Source organism: Misgurnus anguillicaudatus, chromosome 9, assembly GCF_027580225.2.
Source record: "Misgurnus anguillicaudatus chromosome 9, ASM2758022v2, whole genome shotgun sequence".
Lineage (NCBI taxonomy): Eukaryota > Metazoa > Chordata > Actinopteri > Cypriniformes > Cobitidae > Misgurnus > Misgurnus anguillicaudatus.
This window is the reverse complement of record NC_073345.2, coordinates 19577803-19602125: the sequence shown is the minus strand read 5'-3', so window position 1 is coordinate 19602125 and position 24323 is coordinate 19577803. Positions and strand designations below refer to the sequence as shown.

At 38.9% G+C, this 24323-nt stretch overlaps 1 protein-coding gene across 4 annotated transcripts in view; it reads left to right on the top strand.

Moving 5' to 3' along the window:
• Positions 1–415: 415 nt before the first annotated feature.
• The window catches only part of cadm1a (cell adhesion molecule 1a), a 342552-nt gene continuing 318644 nt past the window's right edge, over positions 416–24323 (top strand). For all 4 annotated transcript variants that reach the window (XM_055180572.2, XM_055180574.2, XM_055180573.2 and 1 more), the window contains exon 1: positions 416–553. In XM_055180572.2, coding sequence (XP_055036547.2) covers positions 463–553 — 91 coding nt within the window. In that variant the 5' untranslated portion in view covers positions 416–462. The remainder of the gene's footprint in view (positions 554–24323) is intronic.

The following is a 24323-nucleotide window of genomic DNA, read 5'->3' as shown; positions in this document are numbered from 1 at the left end:
CTATATAATTGTAATCAAACAATCAGTTTTATTAAAATGATACCACTATCATATCAAGCAAACAAACAAACGACTAAATAAACAAATAAATAAATAAACAGAGATATTTTTTTGACATTCAAATAAATCTGTTATGTTTCAGCATGTTGTTCATATAACTGTAGTGACAACGTTATGCCATTTTACCAGAAACTATAAGGACCGTGCGTTTTGTAAGGGTCTCTTCAGTTTGAAATGATCAACAGGGTGTTATCCAGAAACAAGCAAATCACAGCAATCGTCTTCCTAACGTTAATTCACAAACAACGACCCTATTCACCATCGTTACGATGGATGATGGATTAAGTGTAGCCTATGGAAATTGTTTTGAATGGATGTTTGTTCCCGCCCTTTCCCCGCATATCATTAAGCCGAGTCCCCCGGTTTCTCTAGGTGAAGCGCAACTTACTCACAAGCTTCAGTATGAAGCAGGTGTCCAACATGGCGATCACGAGCAACGGATCTCTCGCTACTCTCCTCGTTTTATTCATCATTTCAGCAGCTATTTATTCAGGTAGGAATGATGTATTTGGACTAAATAAACCCTTTATATGTCACTGGAGGAGATTGAGCCAGCGCGACGGACGTGTTCTGCGAATGGAGATTTTTTTTCCTCATTATGCCGTTTGGATTATAGTTCAAAGTACTGCTGGCTTGTAAAGTTAGATGTGTGCGGTTGCAAGTCAAGGGTACGAACCGTGTGCGGATATCTATGTCGTCGCATCTCTGTTAACTTTGACGCGACAAAGTCTGCAGATGTTTCTCGCTTGTTTTGCTGCGGCTCTCGTTGCGCGTGCACGCGGGAGAAGTGAAGCAGACTCACGCAGGAAAGTGGACTGTTAACTCTGCCACGCGTTACTGACATCTTACACAGACTAGAGTTGTTTTTTAACCAAACCAGTTGCACTTAATATGTAACAAAGATGCGTTGTATAGTAGGCTTTAGTTCAGTGCGATGTTCTGGTGAGAGGAGCGCGCGGCAGGCGCTGAGCTTTGTATTTAACGCAGCGCTGAACATCATCATACTGAAATAATAACGCCTCATGATGAATTTGTGTTTGAATTAATGTTTCTTTTATCCTGTGTTTAGACTCGTTTCACTGCACATTTAGTGAAAACGTGTATGATGCTGTTTAGTTGGTGAAAAAATGCAGTGTTTTTAAGCCATTCATTGCGGTCGCGAGGAGTTTGCAAGTCATTTAAATGCTCTGTAAACGCAATAAATCACGGGAAGCGGGCATCTAAGACTTGGGCTTGCTAAATTATGTGTATGAGTTCACTAAACAAAGTTTTAATAACAGTGTTTAACACTGATGCTTGATATCCAGGTCTTCTTTACCGTTTGGTTTGGTTTTGGGTCAGAGTAGCGCATTTGTGTGAGCTGTCGCTGTGAAACTGTGTTTGGCAGCATCCGCGCGCTGCTCCGAAGCTCCTTCACGATATAAAAAAGCACGCATCATTCACTAAACTAGGAAACCGATAAAGAATCTGTTTCAGTCCGGATTAAAATAAACCTACATTGATCCCTTTCTATAATTACTACAATAATTCACTATAAGGCTTTGGTAGGTGAGGTGCTCGGGGCTCAAAGGAAATCGAGTGACATTGCAACATTTCCTCTGTCATTTTATTTTACAATTTTTTTAGCATTTCTTGTTTTTGTTTGCGCTTTCTATGCGTTTCACATTTATCTTTCTTGACAGTAGTCGTTTTTAATGTTGACACAGAGTCAACAAGTGCACGAGATTCTTCGGCTTGGTAAAATAATAGGTTTATTTATTCTGCAGTTGTATATTTAGCACAGCGTGCTTTGTGTTCGTCTCTATGTGGAAGTCTTATGTAAATGTGCATCCTCGCTGTTATTTACACCCGTCTAGAATGCAGGGCATCCATCTGCTGGTTATAACGGGAGCTTTAGTTTGATCGCGTCGTGCAGCGTGCTGTCTTTCTCTGCTTTGCAGTAACAAAATTTGAAGACACGTGCAGTTTCAGCAAAACAACGCGTATTTTACTTATAAACGCAGGGTTACGCAGTGATATGAAAATGAAGTCAAAACAGGGAGATTTCTGTGGAAGTCCGAGTGTCAGGCATAAACATTTGTTCAGAAATTATCTTTCTTAAAAACAAAGATCTTGACTTTTATGTTCTAATGATTTTTAGGTATTTTTTGTGTCCACACTGTAGCTTATTATAATAACGATTACATCAATATCTATAATTTTATGCAACGAATTTTAAAGTGTCCTTTTTGGCTCCTCTTACCAAGATTTTTTGACAGAAATCACATTTAGAAGAGCCTTCAACTTCTACCAAAACAGATCAATAATTTTATGACATCATTCTGCACTTCAGCTTCTTATAAGATTGTTCTGACCAATCAAATGCTCCATCAAATTACATAAACATATCGAATGAAGCTTTGCATTTCAAGGCACTTCAATGGGACTTTAACATGTTCTGGTGGCCCTTATATACGCCCTATATGCTTTAATACCGACATTACTGCAAAAATGGCTTGCTATAGTCGGTCATTGCATAAATAAACTGGATGCTTAAAACTAAAACAGAAATTACACTGATAAAAGCTATAACCTGCAGTACATACTATCGTTGCATTGCTTCCAGTCTTGTGGTTAAATCTAAGTTTGCCTTTACTACCCCCTCTGGCTCTCTTAGTGGTTAGAGTCACTGTTGTGCCCATTGTTTAAGGCTTTAAGTATTGTTTAATTGTACTCTGGCGCTTCCTCACATTTTTTTTAAATGCAAAGGAGAGATTCTTATGCCTATTAGTTTAGCTTTGACAATAGCTTTATATTTGAGGGAATTCCTCTTAGCCAGGGAGAATGCTTTCAAATCAGATAAACATTTAGTATACAATATATACAACAAATAATTTGTTTAGGGCCTGCAGCAAATAAGTTTTTATATGGAAATAGAAAAAAGCAGTAGCTTAACCAGGTTGCTGTTATTAGACATTTCTTCCTCTTTGAAGTGTGTATTATTTGTTTTGCTCCACTTGGCTGTCAGACTAATACCTTACAGAGTGAAAATGAAAATGGCTGGGGGAGAAGCTAATCCACATAAGAATATTTCGAGGATTACGGCTGGAGTCTGCCATGCCCGCCTTGCTTTTGATTGGTTGCTTTGCCCTGTAAAAATGACAGCACAAGGAAAGACAAGAGCTCTCTTAATTCTCCCAGTTCAGACTGCAGCTTGACTTATATTAGACCCGTGTTCGTGTGCAAATGTGTGAGTTTCATTTTGATACCATTTGGGTCAATTTATTACAATGCTCACTCAGTTGTTGACTGCATGTGGAATGCACTAGACTTGATTAGAAAAAAGAAAAGCAATATATTGACTGGGTTTGAAGTGGGATGTTTGGGATTCAAGAAAATTCCTTCAGTTTGTGGTCATTTAGCAAAGGTCACTTTTTGTGCACTCACTTTAAAGGACGCTTTTTGATTTCGACACGATGATAGTGATTGAGTCATGATGCTGAGATGCAACACAAGTTTCAGACATTAAATGATCAATGAACTCTTTGACTTTGACAAAAACTCCTATTCATGCCCATTGTGAACAAAGCTTATGGACTAAATGATTTATTTCAGTATATAAAGACGGTTCGTGATTAAAATTCGGAAATGACATTCTCTTGCTATAGCACAATGGATGCCCAAATGGCAAAGTACATGCTGACCAGCGTATGAGTTGTTTGATCCTAATTTTCTTCTAAATTGCTCTCTGTTTAGAGGAACAATGCCCAACAAGGACACTTTATTCCACAGAAACCAAACTGGGATGCCTGTTTGCTGAGTAAGAGAATCTTTAAGAGTCACTGTCATGCAATGTACCGCTCCACGAATCACCCAAGTGATTAAGCAAAACATGCTTTTAAAAGTGCAAACTGAATAGTTTTCTTTTAAGTAGTTTTTTATTCATCGACCCAAGAGTGGAACCTCACCCTCCTTACCTATAACATCTAAAAAAAATATCGGCCAGGCATAGGCAGATATCTCCATCACTCAACTCTATTTCCCAGCTCATCAAACGTCAATGTTACATCGGCCCATTACAGGAGGCTGATGCAGTGCTTAACTGTTTGCGTGTGCAATGATTTCAAGATAATAATCAAATTACGGATGCTTTCTAAACAGTATTTTTTACATGATGCCCTATCCGTGTGTACAGTATATACCATATACACTCACCTAAAGGATTATTAGAAACACCATACTAATACTGTGTTTGACCCCCTTTCGCCTTCAGAACTGCTTTAATTCTACATGGCATTGATTCAACAAGGTGCTAAAATCATTCTTTAGAAATGTTGGCCCAAATTGATAGGATAGCATCTTGCAGTTGATGGAGATTTGTGGGATGCACATCCAGGGCACAAAGCTCCCACCACATCCCAAAGATGCTCTATTGGTTTGAGATCTGGTGACTGTGGGGGCCATTTTAGTACAGTGAACTCATTGTCATGTTCAAGAAACCAATTTGAAATGATTCGTGCTTTGTGACATGGTGCATTATCCTGCTGGAAGTAGGTATCAGAGGATGGGTACATTGTGGTCATAAAGGGATGGACATGGTCAGAAACAATGCTCAGGTAGGCCGTGGCATTTAAACGATGCACAATTGGCACTAAGTGGCCTAAAGTATGCCATTGCATTAATGAGAAATTAAACAGGTGTTCCTAATAATCCTTTAGGTGAGTGTATAATGTCAAGACATGGTTACAGCTTTAAATAAATATAGATCCTAGAAAACTCTTGCAGGGCAGCTGAGTTTTATAACTTTGCAATATCCAAACATTGTGGCTTAGAGGTTAAAGGGTCTTGTAACCCGGAGGTCGTCGGTTCGATTCCCACGGATGACAGGAAGCGACTGGGGTGCCCAGGTGCTGCACTAATTGCTGCCCACTGCTCCGGTCATGACTTGCAGTGTGGGTGTTCACTACTGAGTGAATGGTTAAATGCAGAGACAATCACATCTCTTTCACTTTCATCAGCCAGAGATCATTTGCGATTTAATGCGACATATTCCCAATTAGCAAATCATGTTGCCGTTGAATCTTTATATCGGGTCTATGTCAGCCAGATGTATGTGTGCTGTTTTATTTATTTTCAAACTCAGATTTATTTACTAGTTTGTGCAGTTTTAGGATAAAACAAGCACAAAAATAGCTAGACTCAACGAGTGAGTTGTTTCAAAAAGCATCTTTTATAGGCCGATACAATCAGTCATTAAGCAGATGCACCTTGATGTTTGATAGAAAGTGAGAGCTTTTTTATGTGCCTGTGAACCTGTTCTGCAGACAGTTTGACGAAGTGAAGGATCAAATTGTGAAATGTAGCACCACCACAACCTCCCACTATCATCCCGAGCTGGAAAAGAGCTAATGATGGAGCAGTTTGCCATACATCATACTCCAGCTCATGCTGAGCCAGTTCCCATTAAACGGAGAATGCAAGCAGCCATTAGCATTACCTTTAAGAACAACTCACCCACTCAGATGTCTATTGTATAAGGTTAATCACTTCTCTTTTCTTACCATATATCTAGGCCCTATCAAAATATGGAGGCTTTGTATGTTATCTTAAAGCGAGGTCCCTTGGCAAGCGTAACCGTTTATCTTATGTCTATACAAATGAAGATTTAGTGCTCCCTGATAAACAGCAATGAGGTTTTTCTTTGCAGCACTTTGGAAGATAAAAGAAGATAACTGTGTGGTTGAGAAATCACTACTAAGTCAAATGCTTGGAGGTTTGTCTGTATATAAATTAGAAGTCCCAAGATGCTGGATTACATACTGTATCTGGTCCGTTCAGCATGAATTGAACTTGTTGGATCCATTGAAGATGTTAAATGACTTGGAAGTTGTTGGCTCTTTTTTGATAACAATTCGTTCTTTGATAGTTCTCTTTGTTCACAGCTTGTATTGTTCGAAGCTTTTTGCGGCTTAGAGCCACAGCATGCAGACAAAAAGATAAATGTGCACGCAATCTTTCGGAGTTTCAGTCCATTCATTACAACCAATTCACAAGTGCTCGGTGAACCTATTTTTTGTGCTTGTCATTTTATTGTGTTCTGATGTTCAACCATTGGTTACATTACAATTTGTATTTCACTCCTCCTGTTTCAGCTTGTCATTCAATATCGCTGGGGCTTTATATCAGCAAGGCACATAGTTGACACCCACTGAGGTTTATTAAAATAATTTCATCTGGGCACACATAAAGGGCAAACGTGAAAGACGCTGCGCACTGGCGATGTTTGTTTTACATTTAAAAGATTTTGCAATTTGTACTGGCCCCTCTGACCTACTATGTCAAAAGGATTCTGGTTTTTTAAAGCAAAATAGGTCAGCCTGTAATCTTTTAGTGTCTGGTAAAATGTATTAGGTTGGGTTCGCTGAGGTGATCTTCAATGTTCAACATTGCATGAATTCCTTGATGCTCTCAAAGTGCCATGGCTTAGGTCGACATCAGATTTAAAAAAAAAAAATGGTGTATTTGATAAACCACCCCAGGCTTCATAATACCTCAATATCATAATATTAGACATGTTAGAATGGATTTTTTTTTGGAATCTCTCAGCGTCGGTACTAACAACCAAGCCAAACTTGAGCCAAATCTCAGGGGGAAATTGATTTTGTTTTGTGCAATGGTATGCTCCTAATTTAAACCTTGAGTCAAATCAAGTTGAATCAAGTGTTTATAGTCAGGTGTTCTGCGTGACTGGGGAGAGAAACAAAATACAGTAAGGGGGCGTGCACACCAAAGGGTTTATATGTGGCTTATTCTGAAAATGCCAGGCAGATGCCAACTGTAGGCGCTTACCAGCGTTTTTTCTGCTGGGCGCTTGGGTTGTAGGATAAGCCGGTTGGTTGTTGTGGTATTTGTTCTGCCCCTCCTCCACAGTGATTGGACGGTCGAGTGAAAAGTAACATTGACGGGCTGAGCGTTTCAGACAAAATTTTTCAACTCTGGACAATGCCGCTGCCATTTTTTAAAAAGCGCTGCGCTTCTATTGGAAACAATTGAAAACGTACACCGGCCGCATGCGTAAACACCTTGGCCTACACCTACACCTTGGCCTAGCACTTTTGGGAGTGCTTCGACTCGCCTGAAAAGTCCGCTCCCCTTCTCACTCTCATAATGGGAGAGGGAGGGTGTTACTGCGCCGAGTTGAAGTACTCCCAAAAGTGCTATTACGCCACAAAATACAGTTCCTCTTTCAAATCCGCCCAGAAAAGCGCCACGTTTTATTTTGTACCACCAAACTTGCTCGTACAACCACTCGTCTCAAATAGGAAAAACGTTGATGTGTTTGGTCACTTCTAACTTTATCTCCAAATGGCACCATTGAATGAATGGGGCCAAGCTAAACGCTATCGAAGCGTCGCAGCGCGCTCCAGCGCCCACGTGCACGCACACAGATGATAGAGGGATGCACCAACAACTCTCAGCCAAGGCAATAACATACCTTAACATTGAAAATGAGTAGACTATTCCTTTAATGGATTTTTACTAATAAACTGGTATTTCTGAATGGCCTGAGGCCGGGATTAAGCAGATTTAAAGCAAAAGTATTTGATGAACTTTTGTGTCAAGAGCATTCGGTTAATATCATGATCTCTTTTTTGATGGAGTTGGCGTTTAGCAGCTTTTGCATCTGAGCTCCTCAAATATATTTAGCATTAGAAATACTATTTTGACTAAAGAGCTTACACATAATGATGGATTTAACATTACAGAAACAACAACAAACAAAAAAATTTGGCAATCACCAATACTGCTGTGGCACAAACCCATTGGGTGGTGGTTTAATAGATTTGTTAAGCACTTCATATAATATACATATACTCTATGTCAATGCACATATATGTACTGTAAGGTATTAGTTAGGCATAGTTTTCTTTCACCTCTACAAAGTATCTGCTTGTCCTTAATACACTGAACTCTAAAGGCTTGTAATCGTCTGCTTTTATGCGCTCCCTGAGCAGATAATCTGGTCACTCAGAGCACATTGATGGACTCATAATAAGCTGCTTTCAGTCATTTTTGTCGTCCACTGATGTATCTGTCAGATTTGTCTGTCAGCATAGACGTTGTTGTGCACTTTACATATAAAGAAGAGAATCCAAATCTTTTTCACCATAACATTCACAGCATGTCCTTTAGATAAAGAAGGGCCCATCCAATGCCAGTTACTGCCGAGCTTCTTATTATGAATTTTCTATATGTGCATTCTGTGACTGCTTCTTCGCTTTATAATCAAGTGTCACATTTACTGCGTGAACGTCTCTGGCTACAGCTCTGTTTGTTTGTATGCTGCAGTTATTATAAAGGCAGTTATCCCAAATGCCCTCTTCATTTCACACTGATGCTCCAGCACTGAAACCGTGAACAAGACAACCTGCAAATTGGAACGTAAAGATGTTTCACAGAACGTACGTGATCATTTTGCGCTTTGCCAGAGACCAGTTGTGTATATTTGCTGGAGTTGCCTTATGATTGGTTTTACGGTAGTTTGGGAGCTGAGAACATTGAAAAAGCAGTTCTGCTTTTAGGTTTGACAGCTTTGTTATTGTGAATAACAATAGCAGGCTATGCCCCTCGCAAAGTAGCCTTTTAAGTTGCTAATCACGTGAATTGACACATAAATAAAAATCTGTTTAATCAGCTTTTTTTAGATTTCTGGGAATAAAATCGTGATCACTAAATATGTGGAATACTCCTACTCAATGCGATTTAGTGATAAGTGTGATGAAGTAAATGATATTAGCTTGCCTTATAGTCTTAAAGGCTCATGAAACGGACTAGCAAGCCTCGGCAAGCTATTCTTTGTGTGTTTATGCTGTGTAGACAAAATCTTTCCAATCTGGATTTGTTAATCCTGTTATTTGAGGGATTCTTTCTTTGTTCCCCTACTGTGCTGACGACAGACTTATTTGGGTTTCAGACATGAGCTGGGTTAAAGAAGCCATCTGGATATGCTTTTTTTCAGGTCAGACAGAGTTACCCCTGCACAGTAACAAGACGTAAGGAAAAGATAGGACGGCTACCGTTTCTAGGTCGAGAAAAGAGGAAATTGTTGTAGTATTGGAGGATTATGGATCAGGGCAAGCTTGTGAAATTCATGTCGGATGAAAATAAAGCAGATAGAGATGGAGGGAAAAAAATGAAATGGAACTTTGAAGAGACACGGAAACGTGTGCTTTTATTTCCCAGTAGTATTCCTCAGCGGCAGGATTGTTGTCCAGACAGCAAACAGTGAATGATAACAAAAATATGATCTTCATACACATGCCGTACTTTAATTCCTGGTGGGCTCATCACACAGCTTGAAAACCATGTGTGTAAGTGACATGATGTGATCTTTATGATGTTTAGCAAATTAAAAGATGGTGAGAGTGCTTGGCCTAGAGTACAGTATATTTTTTCGGCATTATATTTTGATATTTCTCTTGGCCTATAGCCCCCAGGCCCTTACACAATAGTGCTCTACTTGAATCATGTAGTAGCATCTCTTTAACTACAACTCCAAGTATGTGCACACACATTTTTATTAAAATATTATTTTATTGCACTATTATTATACTTGAATTACCACCCATATTTTGTTAGAATTTGTCCGAAAAAAAGCTCATTCAGATGCAGTTTTATCTTAATTAAAATGCATAAACACTGATATGCAGATCAAACGTTAAATCTTTATTATATAAGGGATTTAACGTAATAATTCTTACACAGAACAGACTCGTATATTGCAAATAAAAAGGTAATTTTCAATTTTGATGTATTTTGGACACAGTACCTTTTGTGTTCAGGACTCATTGAATCTGATGAAATCACATCATTAGAATATTGAGATGCTTCAGCGGCAGCACGAAAAATGCCACGCAGCCACAAGTTCATGATATATATGTCTATTTTCAGTCTCAAAATAGGGCCCCTGCTGTAATATCAGTCACACTAATAGATAATTCATGCTTCGATACCCTCCCCTGCACAACCGCAATCCCGAGAGAGCAGGCACCTAACCTCGCTCGTTCCTTTGAAGTTTGCTCTATCAAACTTCCAGGGCTGTGCTACAATCAGGACCCCATGGAAACACGCAGATTATGGTGGAGCTCGGCTTGTCTTATGAGAATAATCAGTTGAACCTGCGGGGAGGGAGGCCTGTAATTTTCCGCTAAACACTGCCAATCACCAAAAAGGCAGTGTGGTCTCCGGTTTTCTGTAAGCTTCATGCATGCATGTTTATGTGCGGGAAGTGGGATCTTTGATGAGCAAAATTGAATTCTCGAATGTGCCCGTTTCTTGTTTCCACTGTGTACTTCAATAAGGATTCACTGTATCTGTGCCACGTTGTTTGGTGGCATGCACCCGCATCATTCTGTTCCAATTTGGATGTAATTGGTCTAATTAAATCTAATGACTTCCTTTATAATTCCACAGCCCTATTTAAGGACCATGATAAAGTGCTAAGAGCTGGGCGTTCGTGTAGTCACTAATGGGAAGTGATAGTGTACTGGATGTCGTGTAGGTGGATGCTTTATCTTGACTTCTGTTTCGTTGACTTTTGTTACACACACACACATTTCCGTTACGTGGTTTAATTTATGGCCTGCATCATCGCTAGTTTTAGCAGTCCAGAATGAATGTGCTTTAGTTTTGTGCCAAACAGTAAAACCTTGTGGAGTACCTATTTAGGTCCAGTATATCATTACCGGAATAGTATCATTTCCGACAAAAATATGAGTTTATAGATCATTACAATTACCCACTTAGTCTTTGTTAATTGCTATATAATGCACTCGCTTATTCACATGTTCTTAACAGATGGCGAGAGGGAAGAACAAGTGCTTGAAAGTTGGAAATGTACTGCTGAAGACTATATATATATATTATACTCACACACATGTTTATATATACACATATACACACTCACCTAAAGGATTTTTAGGAACACCATACTAAAACTGTGTTTGAGCCCCGTTCCACCACATCCTAAAGATAAACAACAAGCTGCTGGCTCTCTGGCTTTGGCCTTGATACTGTGGGTAACACCAGTAACGTGCCCACTGACACTGCCTACTAGCGGTCTGCATGTTGATGCGATAACGAAGCAGAAGTATAAATGAAAACCGACGAGTAGCCTGCGGCATAGAGGGTACAGCGTAGGTCTGACGCAGACGTATAAATCAGGCTTTTAGCATGCAAGACCTTCTTATCCTCACAAGTCAAGTTCTCAGACAAAATAATCTGAAGTCTGATCTTTCTGGATTAGCAACCCCTGTTTAAAAGATAAAGATCTAAATAATTTAAATGGCCCAAAAACAGACAAGTCTGTATAATGAACACATTTAAATTCGCACTGTAGCTTATTTACGCATGCCCAAGGCATATGCCGCATAACTGTTTTGATTTGCATAAAAGTAGTCATTCATTTCAAATGCTTAGTTGTTTTAGTTATACTCACATGACACTTCATTCTAATCAGGTTTTTTGTCTCAAAATAATTCAGTTGTATAAATAAGACTTATGCTTGTATGATTAATATTTGATAGCAGACTTTTGGATTATTCTCCAAATACTGTGTCCTCACTCCTAAAATGGGGAACTGTATAAGTATTGCCATAAATAGAGGCCGAATGAGAATTCATTATCATGGCCTTGGCCAATGCCTGCTACAGAAACCTGCTGAAGAATATTACCAAACATCATCCCGTTCTTTCACAGAAATAATGATCTTCCTGCTCGCAATCATCAAGAACCATGGTATAATGCATTCAGAATGTATTCACAGCAAATCAAGAGTTGTGGCAAACACATTTTTTATTTATTTTTTGAGTGATGCACACCTCTATTCATACTTATCCATTGACACGTGTAGTTTCAAATGCACAGTTGTCATAGAACTTTAAACTGTAACATTGCCACATCTTCAGCGACCGGATTTACTTTGTAAGATAACCAGTAAAAAGCCAGAGCTCTACACAAATAAGGGAAATTCAAGAAAATTACCTGAATTTTCTGCCAGGGATCAATAAAGTGTTAAAGCCCAGCTTATAAGGGTGCCTCCACGGAGCCAAAACACGCTCCACCTTTTAGCCTTTAGGTTTGCCGTTAAAGGCTGGATTGTTGATTGTAGATAGATTTCCTGCCCAGTTTAGCGTTTGCACAGTCCAGCATAAAGTGCCCTTAAAGCATTCGGGGACTCAGCAACGTTTGAGGAGATTAGAGGTTGTACAGCCTTAAGAACCAAATCGATGCATTCCCCTTGCCTAGAGATTGACTGAGTATTGATTCGCTGGAAACAGGAAGTGAGCTGATGAAAACAATGCTCTGATAAAGAATAGACTCAACATGGGAAATGAACTAACCTCACAAGGTTGGAATCCCCTTTTAACAGAATACAAATTCCATACCTGACTCCTTTTTATCTGTATTCTATTCTCATTTTTATGCGTTTTACCTCACTGTTATCATACACTGTCGAAAAAATGGTCAAAAATTACAACAAGCCGCACTGAGGTAGTACCCTTTAAAAAGATCTTAATGTGTATCATTTAGGTACTTGTATGTATAATAGGGGTGGCATGGTTCACAAAGCCCTCGGTTTGTATCACGATTAGGGTCACGGTTTTCGGTTCTGTACGGTTCTTGTTGTTGTTTTTTCTTTTAATCGTTCGGTATTTTACACTTAAAGCCCTGTTTTCAGATTGTTTATGATGAAATAGAACGGTTTTGACTGAAATTTTGACATATGATGCTGGCCCAAGAATTTTCGGGTGTTTGTTGTATCAGCCCCCACCTCTACAATGGCTGCATAGGTGCACTGGAACAATCCTTCCTAAAATGCATTAAACTTTTGTATACAAAGACGTGAAACTCAGGGAGTGGTCAGGGGTGTTCACTGATATGCTCACACAAAAATCGCTGCAAAAGATGCTTTCTAACAGGTGTTTTAGCATTTGTTGTAAACTTGTGGATGTATTTTTCCAAACGCCTCATATCCGTATATTCTTCCGTTGAGAGCTTGAATAATAGACACTCCAGCCCAGTTGGTGCCGATAATCCGCCTTTGCCAATTGCAAGAATACAAACAATACCATTTCCGTTCCCGGCGGCGGAGTAATACCGTACCTCACAGCACATCTAACACAAATCAATGGACTTGGACAAAAACTAAGATAAAACCTGTTGGAAAGCATCTTTTGCAGCAATTTTTTGATGTGTGAGCATATCAGTGAACACCCCTGACCACTCGGTGAGTTTCACATCTTTGTAAACGAAAGTTTAATGCATTTTACCAAGGATTGTTCCAGTGCACCTATGCAGACATTGTAGAGGTGGGGGGGGGGGGGGGTTGAACAAACACCCGGAAATTCTCGGGCCAGCATCATATGTCCAAATTTCAGTAAAAAAACTTTCTATTTCATCATAAACAATCTGAAAACAGGGCTTTGGGTGTAAAGTGCCGAACTTGTCCTTTAAAACGCATAAGTTCTAGTGTATCGTGGAGGGGACACTGCATTTTTTGACAGAAAACTTCATCAAACAACTCAAAAACATAAAGCTAAACATGTCACATGTCTTTGGAAAGTTGAATTTCTTGTGATTCAAATGATGTAAACCATTTTAGGATACAATCACCACAGAAGGTACAATTTGTGTCCTTTTTAGGCATTTTTTAAAAGATTTTTTCATAAATGCTAATGGGGTAAAAACTGAAACTAACATATTTTACTTTTTTTTTTAGAAAGCATCTCTCTGTCTTCCTAGTATCTTGGCTATCTGCACTGGAAAAAAAAAAAGTATATATATATATATATATACTTTATATATTATACATTATACATATACACATTATTAACTTTCAAAGTTGTTAAAATCATGAAAATAATATATGCATATTGCACTATTTTTGTAATTTCGATGATAATCTTGCAGCCCTTTCAGTCGAGTCTCATTTCTCTCTGCATGAAAAGCAAATTGCATCATCAATGATAAAACATTACAGACGGGCCGTTTTGTCCTGGAAAACTGCTCATTAAATAAAGGTTGTGGACAATTAAAGGCTTTGATAGTCTCTGTTGTTTGCAGCTCTGATTTTCAGACATGGAAAGAAATAATGAGACACACCGGTGACCACTGTCTCCCTCCCTCATCTTGCTTTCAACTAAACAATTCCTTTTCGCTAAAGAGGCCACATATGCGGGCACGCTGAATACCAAGTGGTTGATATTTACCAATGAACATGACATACAACGCTGCCCCACTTTGTCATTACCAACCTGTCTTTCCCAGTGAGTCTGGGCAGGTGCTAATCAGCATGCTAATTGTAATATTGTATTGTTTCCCGACGTGCGGAGATGAAAGCCAGGCGAAGTGGCCGAGGGGCCAGGAGCCGGAGACGTACTGGACGGAGTGCATCGGTTCTGATTGTGACGTTTGGCATTCTCAGTCATTACCATGATTATGTTTTCCAGCTTCCAGCATTTAACAAGGCACTTACAGAGATTCTGTGCCTGAACACAGCCAAGGAAACCTTCTGGGGGCCTGTCTCTCTCGACTGGCGGACGCAGCATCCGCGCTGGGAGTCTGAGGGATTGACGCAGGCTTTATTTCTGCTTTAACCCCCTCTTATCTGCACACGGGAGCTCTACTCTGATCCACCCTGTTGGAGAACAAGATGTCAGGCTTGGAATGTTTTCCTAGCCTTATCTGTAATATTGGAAGACCATTTCAGTGGAAAATGAGCTTAGTAAAGCTATAAGCCTACCGGTAATTTGCTTATTTTGCGCTTGTTTTTCTTTTGACAATCTTTTGGTCGCTGTCTGACGTGATGTGTCTGTGAAAGTGGAAAATTTGCAGTCTGTCATCTCATGTATCCAAGTATTGAATTTAAATGTGTGACAGAGAGGAAGACTGATTTTGTTCAAGCTGGCTCTCTCAGCATGGTCAGAAGATTTTTGCTGGTTTTTTCGGCTGTGCTCTAAGCGCTTGACATTTCTTTAAGTGTTTGTCACATCTTTAGAATGTCATCATTGATGTGCTTATCATGTGCTTTAGTGTTTGGCAGAGCCTCATAATGTCATACATCTGCAGATGGTAGATGTATATAGCCCCCATTATCGGCCATTACCCAAAAAGCAATAGAGCAGCAGATTAAAGTAGTTACGGCAGACAGGCGAGTAACACATTTGCACTAGGGTTTGTAAAATTATTGATTTTCTGATCTATATTTAAACGATTACAATATTGATTTCTAAAACCTAAGATTGTAATTTTCTGTGTTTTGTTCAGTTATTTGTTACTCAGTAGCTTTTAAAAGGAATCAGTATTTTGCTATGCAGCTTACTTATAATGTATTTTACAATGAAAACAGCAGCATGAGTGAAAAAATGTGTCATCATCTTTAGCACAGCTGTCACATATCTAATCTACATCTTTAGAGATACATCTGTGCAATACAGGCATTTTCTTTGCAGGTTTATGCATTTTTATTAATTCTTGTCATTCAGATGTCTCTAATCAGATTTGCACATTTAAATTTCCATTGTTTATCATCAGTAGAGGTCGACCGATATGGCTTTTTCTCTGGGCGATATTTAGAAATCAGGGCAGCCGATTTTTTTAAATATGCCAAAAATCGGCCAATTAATGGGCTGGCCGATAAATCGGTCGACCTCTAATCATCAGTTCCCTTACTTAGGGAACTTAAACTGTTGCTATCTTCATCTTCTATTTTCACAACTTTAAACTTCCCACTGCAGTGATATGTTATTTCTAAAAACAATTAGTGGTGGGCCGATCTGATATTCAGTATCGATATTAGTCCGATGTTGACGGAAATGGCCGGATCGAATATTGTAGAAGTCGGGCAGTACAATCCGATCCAATACCAACACGGACCTGAACTGTCATGGCAACTTGGCATATAGCGCGACTTGCTGAGCAACATAAATTTGCAAAAAGTGGCACTTTAAATGGTTAATTTTGTTTCATTTTGAATTTTTGTGCTGACTAACTAAAAATGTTGCTACTAGTCTGTTTGAAACATTGAAATAAAAATGAAGCAGCAGTATTGCACAATGTTTTATTGAGTAATTTTTTGCACAGTAAATGTTTGAGTTCTGTAGCTCTGTTTAAGCATGATGCTTTTTGTAGGGCTAACAAATGTATTATTTGCAGCTTAATTGATTAAAAGGACGATAGAGATGGTATTGGATCGGTATCGACAGATACTCAAGGTTGTGGTATAGACATCGGTATCAGACATGAAAAAGTGGTATCGGCCCAGCCCTAAAAACAACATTTATATTAAACATCCATTAATGACATTATCATTTCAGTGAATAGAGAGGATTAGTCTAGGGCTGTCACGATTATGAAATTTGGCTGACGGTTAATTATCAAATAAATTGTGTTGATTATAACGATTAATTGCCTGTTTTATGGCTTTGACGATTATAACGACTAATGGCCTGTTTTAGGGCTTTGACGGTTATAAACGATTAATTGCCTGTTTTAGGGCTTTGACGGTTATAACGATTAATTGCCTGTTTTAGGGCTTTGACGGTTAAAACGATTAATTGCCTGTTTTAGGGCTTTGACGATTATGACAATTAATTGCCTGTTTTGGGGCTTTGACGTTTGAATCTAATAATTTTTTTGTTTGTTCAATTATGAATAAATTTTTGCACATTGTTGTGAAAATTCTTCATAAGAAATAAACACAATAAATTGTCTGAAAAATAACAAAATAAAAATGCTATCAAAACAAACTGACTATACCAGAATAGGCCTTAAATAGAGGCCAATCCTACTAAGGTCACATTAGTACTGAACCACATGTCTGTAGTGGCTGCAAAAAAATAAATTTCTTACAGATCCCTAAGAATAGCATCTTTCACTTCCATAAATTTGGAATTGCCCATTTGGAAATGTATGTTTTACCTGGCAATTCATATTGCTTATTAAAGTTTTGCAGCATTTCTTTAAAGGCAGTTTTTTTTCACTTTATTGAATGGATTTGCAATGTGTCACGTTACACTGTCAGTTAAGGAGCACCATCTGATACTGTCTCGTTTATACAGCCGCTGCAGCTCCCCCTTGTGTTTTATAGAGAGATATGCAATCATTGCGGTGCTCTGAAACCTTATGATGAGGTCAAACAATCGCGATGAGACAATTTTTTATCATTGTGAGAGCCCTCGATTATACACAAACAAAACAAAATTTGGGGTTGTTTTAACTCATAGTTGGGTCAAATAAGTTGGGTTAGGGTTCACACTTGGGTTGGGCCGATAGACGATAGTATCATGTATAGACGATCGTCAGACATGTCGCTAATAGCGGGCTTTCATGACAATAGTTGGTGATAATTATTATTATTATCATCATAGTTTTACATTAACATGCGCATTTGCATGCTTTTCCTCACATGAGAGGGTTTGTGGGCTTTACTTTGCATGTGAGAGCTTGTAATGCGTCCAAATGTCTTGGACTCTTGCTCGGACATGAATGCACGTGGCATGGACTCCTTCTAGCATAATATTGCGTGTTACATACATATTATATTTACTCTGCTAACTGATATTTACTTTGTTAGATTTATCACGACCAGTCTCTTGTATAGATAACTTGGCATGCATGTTATTAGATTTGGAGTTTATTACATCTTGGCCCATTTTAAAGGTGAATGTTGGCTATTCTCAGTTCACAAAGAGTGAATATATTAATATGAAAAAGAAGCCACATATGATTATCTCTCAAGTCCTCATGTCGTGATTATGAGCACTAGTAGAAGAGGCAACTCAACATTTGAGGTCGTCCGCCAGCAGAGGTTAAGAGTTCGGTTTGATTGAGTTTGATTTGCCTGAGAGTTCTCATTCAGGTTTCCGAATCAGCTTCCACATCCATCGGCGACTAATCCACCGGGTCCTGCGGGCCGTCCCTTTTCATCCTCTTCTTTATGTTCGGCTAACTCATTTCAGATGGCTCATTGTGGCCTGTTCTGCTCTTGCATTTCATTTGCTGGGCCTTTGTCTGTGCTTCTTCTGAATAAGAAGAAAGCATTGAGTTTAGTCTTTGTCTTAAACCAGCGTCACTTCACTCCAATGATTTGCTTCAATTTTATTGAGGTTCAAAGCAGCAGACTTTCAAATTAAGTTACTCCTATCAGATGATGCAAATGGCTCCAATTAAAGGCACTCATGTGCTAAGAAAAGGCTTGTGGTTTTTAATTTAATTTTGTTTATTTATTCATTTTCATCCTGACAAGTATGGGCTGTACAAATGATCTCACCAATTTGTGGCACTTAGGAAGTGCAAGGTATTGATTATCAAAATTAAAGCAATAACGCCTGCTGTTTTTGCTGAGGATTCCAGTTAGGATCTTCAGTCTGACATGCATGTGTATATTTCCGACCACCCAAAAACGGTAAACCCAGAAAACACTCATTTTCTAATCAGACTTTGGACAAGGGTGATTAATTCTTTGAAATCAGCCTATTAATTCGCATAATAAAGGTAGTATAATTATGACTTTTGCTAGGCAAGCCCAAAAATGTAATTGGAGCTTTAGTCTGCAGTCGGTTCCTTGGGAACACAAAGATCTGCTGCTTTGGGATGGCAGACAGAACTGAAATTGCTTCAGAATCAAAAAATCCTATCGTCCTCTGTGCTCGCTTCCCTCAGGTCCAGGAGAGGCACAGTTGAATGACTGATCTTCAAATCTGCAAAATACCAAACATCAGCTTCCAGCGTTTCAGTTTTGTCAATGAACTCTGCCTGCAGTTTTAATTTGCAAGAAATCTATAATTCAGGCATGTATTGCTGACACATAAAGGCCATGCTCGGACGATGAAGGGGAGCATTAACCAGACAGAATTAGCCTCCCTCCAGTGCAGCGCTCATTTTTTGCCTCGCGGAGAAACGGCAAAAGAGAAAAGGCCACTTGATATAGCTCGGCTACTTTGAGTGCCCAGAGCACGAAATTACAGCTCAGAGGTTGCTTTATGATAGCCATGAGATTTAATGGAGGTAGCCACAAGGTTTAATAAAAGTATCAATGGTACCTCTGCTCGTCCTTTTAAAGTCTTTAGAAGACAATTGTTGATATATTGTACAACACTGTCAGAAAGAAATGTCAAAATATAGTGCTCTCCATAAGTAGTGGGATTGTAAAGACAAAACTACTGCGTTTGCTGTGGAGACAAGACATTTGTAAGATAAATATGTGACAAACGTACAGCATGTTACATTATTTAAACACATGATTATGTTTTAACACATACAGTACTTTGCAAAAGTCTTAGGCCACCATGCCAGAATTAGATTTGTCGTGTTTGCAATGTTATAGTGATCATATATAATTTATTCTCAGTCTTTGTAATATAATACATCCAGAAAATACAGAAAATGTTTATATAGTATTAAAAACTGGATAAAAATGTAAACTGATGTGTCAAGTTTTTAGGGTAAACTCCAATAGCAGGAAACTGCAGGATCTCTTAAACCTAAATAAAATGAAATCCTAATTTCTAATTTTTTAAGAAAGTAGTCTTTTTACTTCATTCTGCTCAAAAACGCTTAAGATGCATTTAGTGCCTAAAGAAGAAAATTATTCCAGATTTTTTTGGTATTTCCTGTATTTTCTATTTGTATCTTAATAAAATAGATATGATAACATTAGATAGAGGTATTAAAATCAACATATGTTGTACTGTTGAGTTGGAAAATTGTGTATATTAAAACAGGTGAAAATATCTGTCATTTTGTACTTTTGTCTCATATTAACCTTTTAAATGTTTAGACATTTCTTGTATGTTTAATCAGCGGTCACTGGAGTGATGCCCTTACAAAAAGTACAACTTTGCACCTAAATTTACCACCAAAAATCAACAAACATTCATTCAAACATTTCTAAATCCTAATAGTCTTTTAACGTTCCATACTCTTTTTATATTGTATATAAATACTATTTATTAACTGTATATATTTTTGTATTTATAATGTATTGTTATTCGTTATATCATTTATGCCATCGCACAATGAAATGTCCTGAAAGCGGCAAGCAAGAGAGAGAACAGCAAAAATGTACTGTAAGCATTTGCAGATGCTTTCATTCAAAGCAACTTATACAGTGCATTATAAGGTAAACATTTTATCAGTAGGGATTAAGCGTGGCACAAACTAACGTGGGGTTAATTGTAACGCAGCTTCTCTTACTGTCAGAAGATGATCTCCTGTGAATTTGAAAATTTTTGATGTGTTTTGGTTAAGATGTTGAACAAAGAGTGTTTTGGAGGCATGAAAGTTAATTTCTTCATCTTATGTTTTTTTTTCGATTTCTGAGTTGGGTGTGTAAGTCACCAAATCAAACCTTATATTATTTGAATCACTGTCTTGTTACCTAAAACATAACACCATTTTGAAACATGTCTGCAACTCTTAGTAACTGATAGCAGGGATTGAAAACATTTTTACACAGTGGGGTTAGTTGTAACACAGGGTTCCAACTAAGGCTTTGTCCACACAAAGCCGGTGCATTCCCTATCCGATCATTTTTTTCCTTGTTCTAAAAAAATAATCGGTAAACACGAAACCACTGAAACCGACTGAAAGCGGTGTAGAATATATGCCGGACCAGTATGTGGCGCTGTAATTCTGCCACAGATATACACTATACACGAAGAAGAAGACTTTGAGCAAGCGCATAACCAACGTATGGTGTTGTCCATTATCGCTTGTTGCTCACCAAAATTGCATAGAAGCAATAGATTTTGCTGTAATAAAGCTAGTAGGCTTTAGTAGCTTCTGTAGCACGAACACAATCACATAGTCCGCCGTTATTGTTGTTGCTGTTACGTGTGACACTTCCGACACGTGATGTGATGACGTTTTCGCTTCACAAAATATACGGATTGGCTGTACACACGAAACCGCAAGGGTGTCGATTTCAGATTTATCCACTTTAGGTTTCCAAAAATAGCGGTTTCACTCTCTCAAAACGCCGGATCCGTGTGGACGAAACGGCAATACGATAACAAATTTATACGTATACAGTGATATGCGTCTCCATGTGGACAGCCCCTAAGCCTCCAGTATACAATGATAATGAAATGAAAACAATGCAAATACTATTAATCAAGATGATAACTGTTAATAAAATATTAGGGGAAATAACTTACAATTATATTTTTTGTCTTAATTGTGCAGCCCTTTGCAAAAAATCTATTTATATGCATTGATGCTTAATTCAAGAATGGTTAGATGAAGGGTCATGAATGAATGAATGTGTGGATATCTATCTATTGTAGGCAGATATATAAACAATATCCACCTATAGACACAATTTTATTGAATTATTTGTGTTTAAACCAAATTTTCTAGCAGGTGTTACAACAAACCCTTAGTTTGTTACAATTAACCCCACTTATGGGGTAAGTTGTGATGTTTGCACTCCTGTCGCTTTCAGTGTAATTGTAAAATAAAGGTAGGTCCCACAAAAAAACTTTAAATATTAATTTGTAGCAGACAGGTGTGTGTTGATTGTGTAAAACAAAGATTAATTTAACTTAAATATTTTCTGAATGATAGAGCCAAAGCCAAAAAGCGTTAGGTTGTGCCCCGCCCTCCTCTATATGTGTTCCCTGGGATTGAACCCACAACCTTTTGTGCTGCTAATACAATGCTCGTCCACTAAGCTACACTGTGAAATTAACAGGGTTTGTTAAATATCTGAGAAGCATGAGATTTAAGCCTTAATCTTACTGCGGTCTAGATAAGCCATCTGAATTGTTAGAGATCTCATTCTCAAGACTTTTCTTTCCTATGCCCTCTGTTCTTTTTCTAATGTTGACTGAATGTCCTCCCTAATTCATAAGATCCTCCACTATAATATTTAAAACAATTAACTGATTTAGTACTCCTCCTTAAGCCAGGATATAAGACCTTCGTGTTTCGCCATTAATTTGTGAATTCTAAAATAAGTCTCTGGGGTCTTTTTCTTGGAACACATTGATAAATGTGCACAGGACAGTGGTGGCTTAAAAGGTCCATCTGTTGTATGCAGAGAGGGTTAAACATGAAATTGTAGCTCCCTTTTAGACACAATCTTCATCCGATGCAGCGGTTACCAAAGCGTGGCAACAGCTGGTGTTGCATAACGCTGTTGATTTGTGTTCAGTATAAGCTCACAAGAAAGTAAATGGAGTGCCGCCGTTCTGTAAGTCCATCCGAGAAGGCACCGTGTACCGCCGTGCTTCTCGCCCCATGATTGTGGGTGTTGGAGGGCTGGCTGGGATACGTCCGGACGTAATCCTATCTCTGCACATCCGTGACTTCAGAGCTCTCCGGGCCGGGTGTGGAGTATGGTTAATTCAAGCCGAAGCCGCCTCTCCTCCTTCCTCATCTCTGAGTATTGATGCCACTGGCAGCCTACCGTGGTCAAGCTTGAAAAACAGAGTGCCGCTGCTTGAGGAGGATGTATTTGGTCTGAGGTGACGGATTTTCTTGGTTTGCTTCCAGGCACGGCAAGCCCTCAGACAGCTGAAGGGTTCGGCTTCAGCACGGTTTTGACACAATGAAAGATCGAGGTGCCTGGAAGAATCGTGCAAAGGATTTTGAATGTAGGCTTCGGTGTCAACTGTCTGGTGGGCTTTGTAATAACGATCAGATGCCTGAAAAGACACTTACATCTTTTGAAACCTTTTCCTTCCCCTCGTACGCTAAAGCAAAGTCTGCAGAGGTCGGTTTACGTGAACTGACATTACAAGGGCACCTTGCGTTATTGAGTTGGGCTGATACTGACTTAAAGACTGAATATGAAATGGTTCTTTTAAATTGACAATGATTCTTGCCATTTCCATACAGATACGTTGCATGCAAGCTCATTTTTAAATGATAAGTCTATCGAGTATCGTCCTTTAGAAGACCTTCTAACTTTCCGACGTTAAGCTGAATTAAAATGCCTCAAGGGAATACGTTTACCTTGCATACCTCAAGGCTAAATCTACATTGAGCTACATTCAGTGTTTACAGAGCTTTAAATCTAGCCTTTGAATTGAGATCCAGAATTTGGCTATGACAATGCAGCAGCAGTGCTGTACAGAGGGTCAGGGAAAGAGGCAAAGTTTCACTGCAGTGACTGGCCTTGCAAAGCAAACAGGGCAAAGGCAGCGCTTTGGCCACGCCATTCGCAGACTCCTGCAGCTCCATCAGAAGAGCCCTGACTCATTCACTATTTAATGAAAGGCCTACTGTTCTCCCTGCCTCTCTCTCTCTCTCACCGTCTTCATTCTCTGGAACTGAAGCGCTGCTGCACAATTTCAGAGCGTGGCGGTTTACAATAATTCTCATCGATAATAACACGGGTCAAGGTTACATCTTCACCTGGGTGCTTGAAATAAACTAGAATGCTGTATCCATGGCAACACTACCCGCTCCAGTGACCCTGCTCCTTTGAGAGCGGAGAGGGGCGTAAGCTTCGTCACCGTGCCATGCGGACAATGCGAGAGGAAAGCATGCGAGGAAGATGCCGCAGAATGCGGCTATACTGTAGAATGGTGAATTAATTACCATGTGGCCGGAGGGATGGTCTCTATCTCGCCAGCTGACAGATAATGCAGCATTCATGGCAGGTCCGTGCTAATGAGTATTGGGGTCAGGCGAGGAAGGAAGACCATGAATATGACATTGTCTTTTTTGTGCATCACATTAAAAGGGACGGTGGAGATGACATCATGACTTGGGCGTGGCATTTTCAAACAGTTCATGCAAGAGAAGAATACAGTATATTTATGCATTTGGATGCTTTCAACTAAAGCAAGTATTTATGGCTGGCGGCATGGTATGTAGTCTCTGAAATAAATAAAAAATGCTAGCTATACAAATAAATGTGAATTGAACTGAATTGAAAACCAGAATGACTACTTTAGACTCATGTTTAAGTTTTTGTAACACATTTCACTTAAAGGGACACTTTTTTTGAATGTGCTCATTTTCCAGCTCCCCTAGAGTTAAACATTTGAATCTTACCGTTTTGGAATCCATTCAGCCGATCTCCGGGTCTGGCGCTAGCACTTTTAGCATAGCTTAGCACAAACCATTGAATCTGATTAGACCATTAGCATCGCATTAAAAAATAACCAAAGAGTTTGAATATTTTTCCTATTTAAAACTTGACTCTTCTGTACATCGTGTACTAAGACCGACGGAAAATTAAAAGTTGTGATTTTCTAGGCAGATATAGCTAG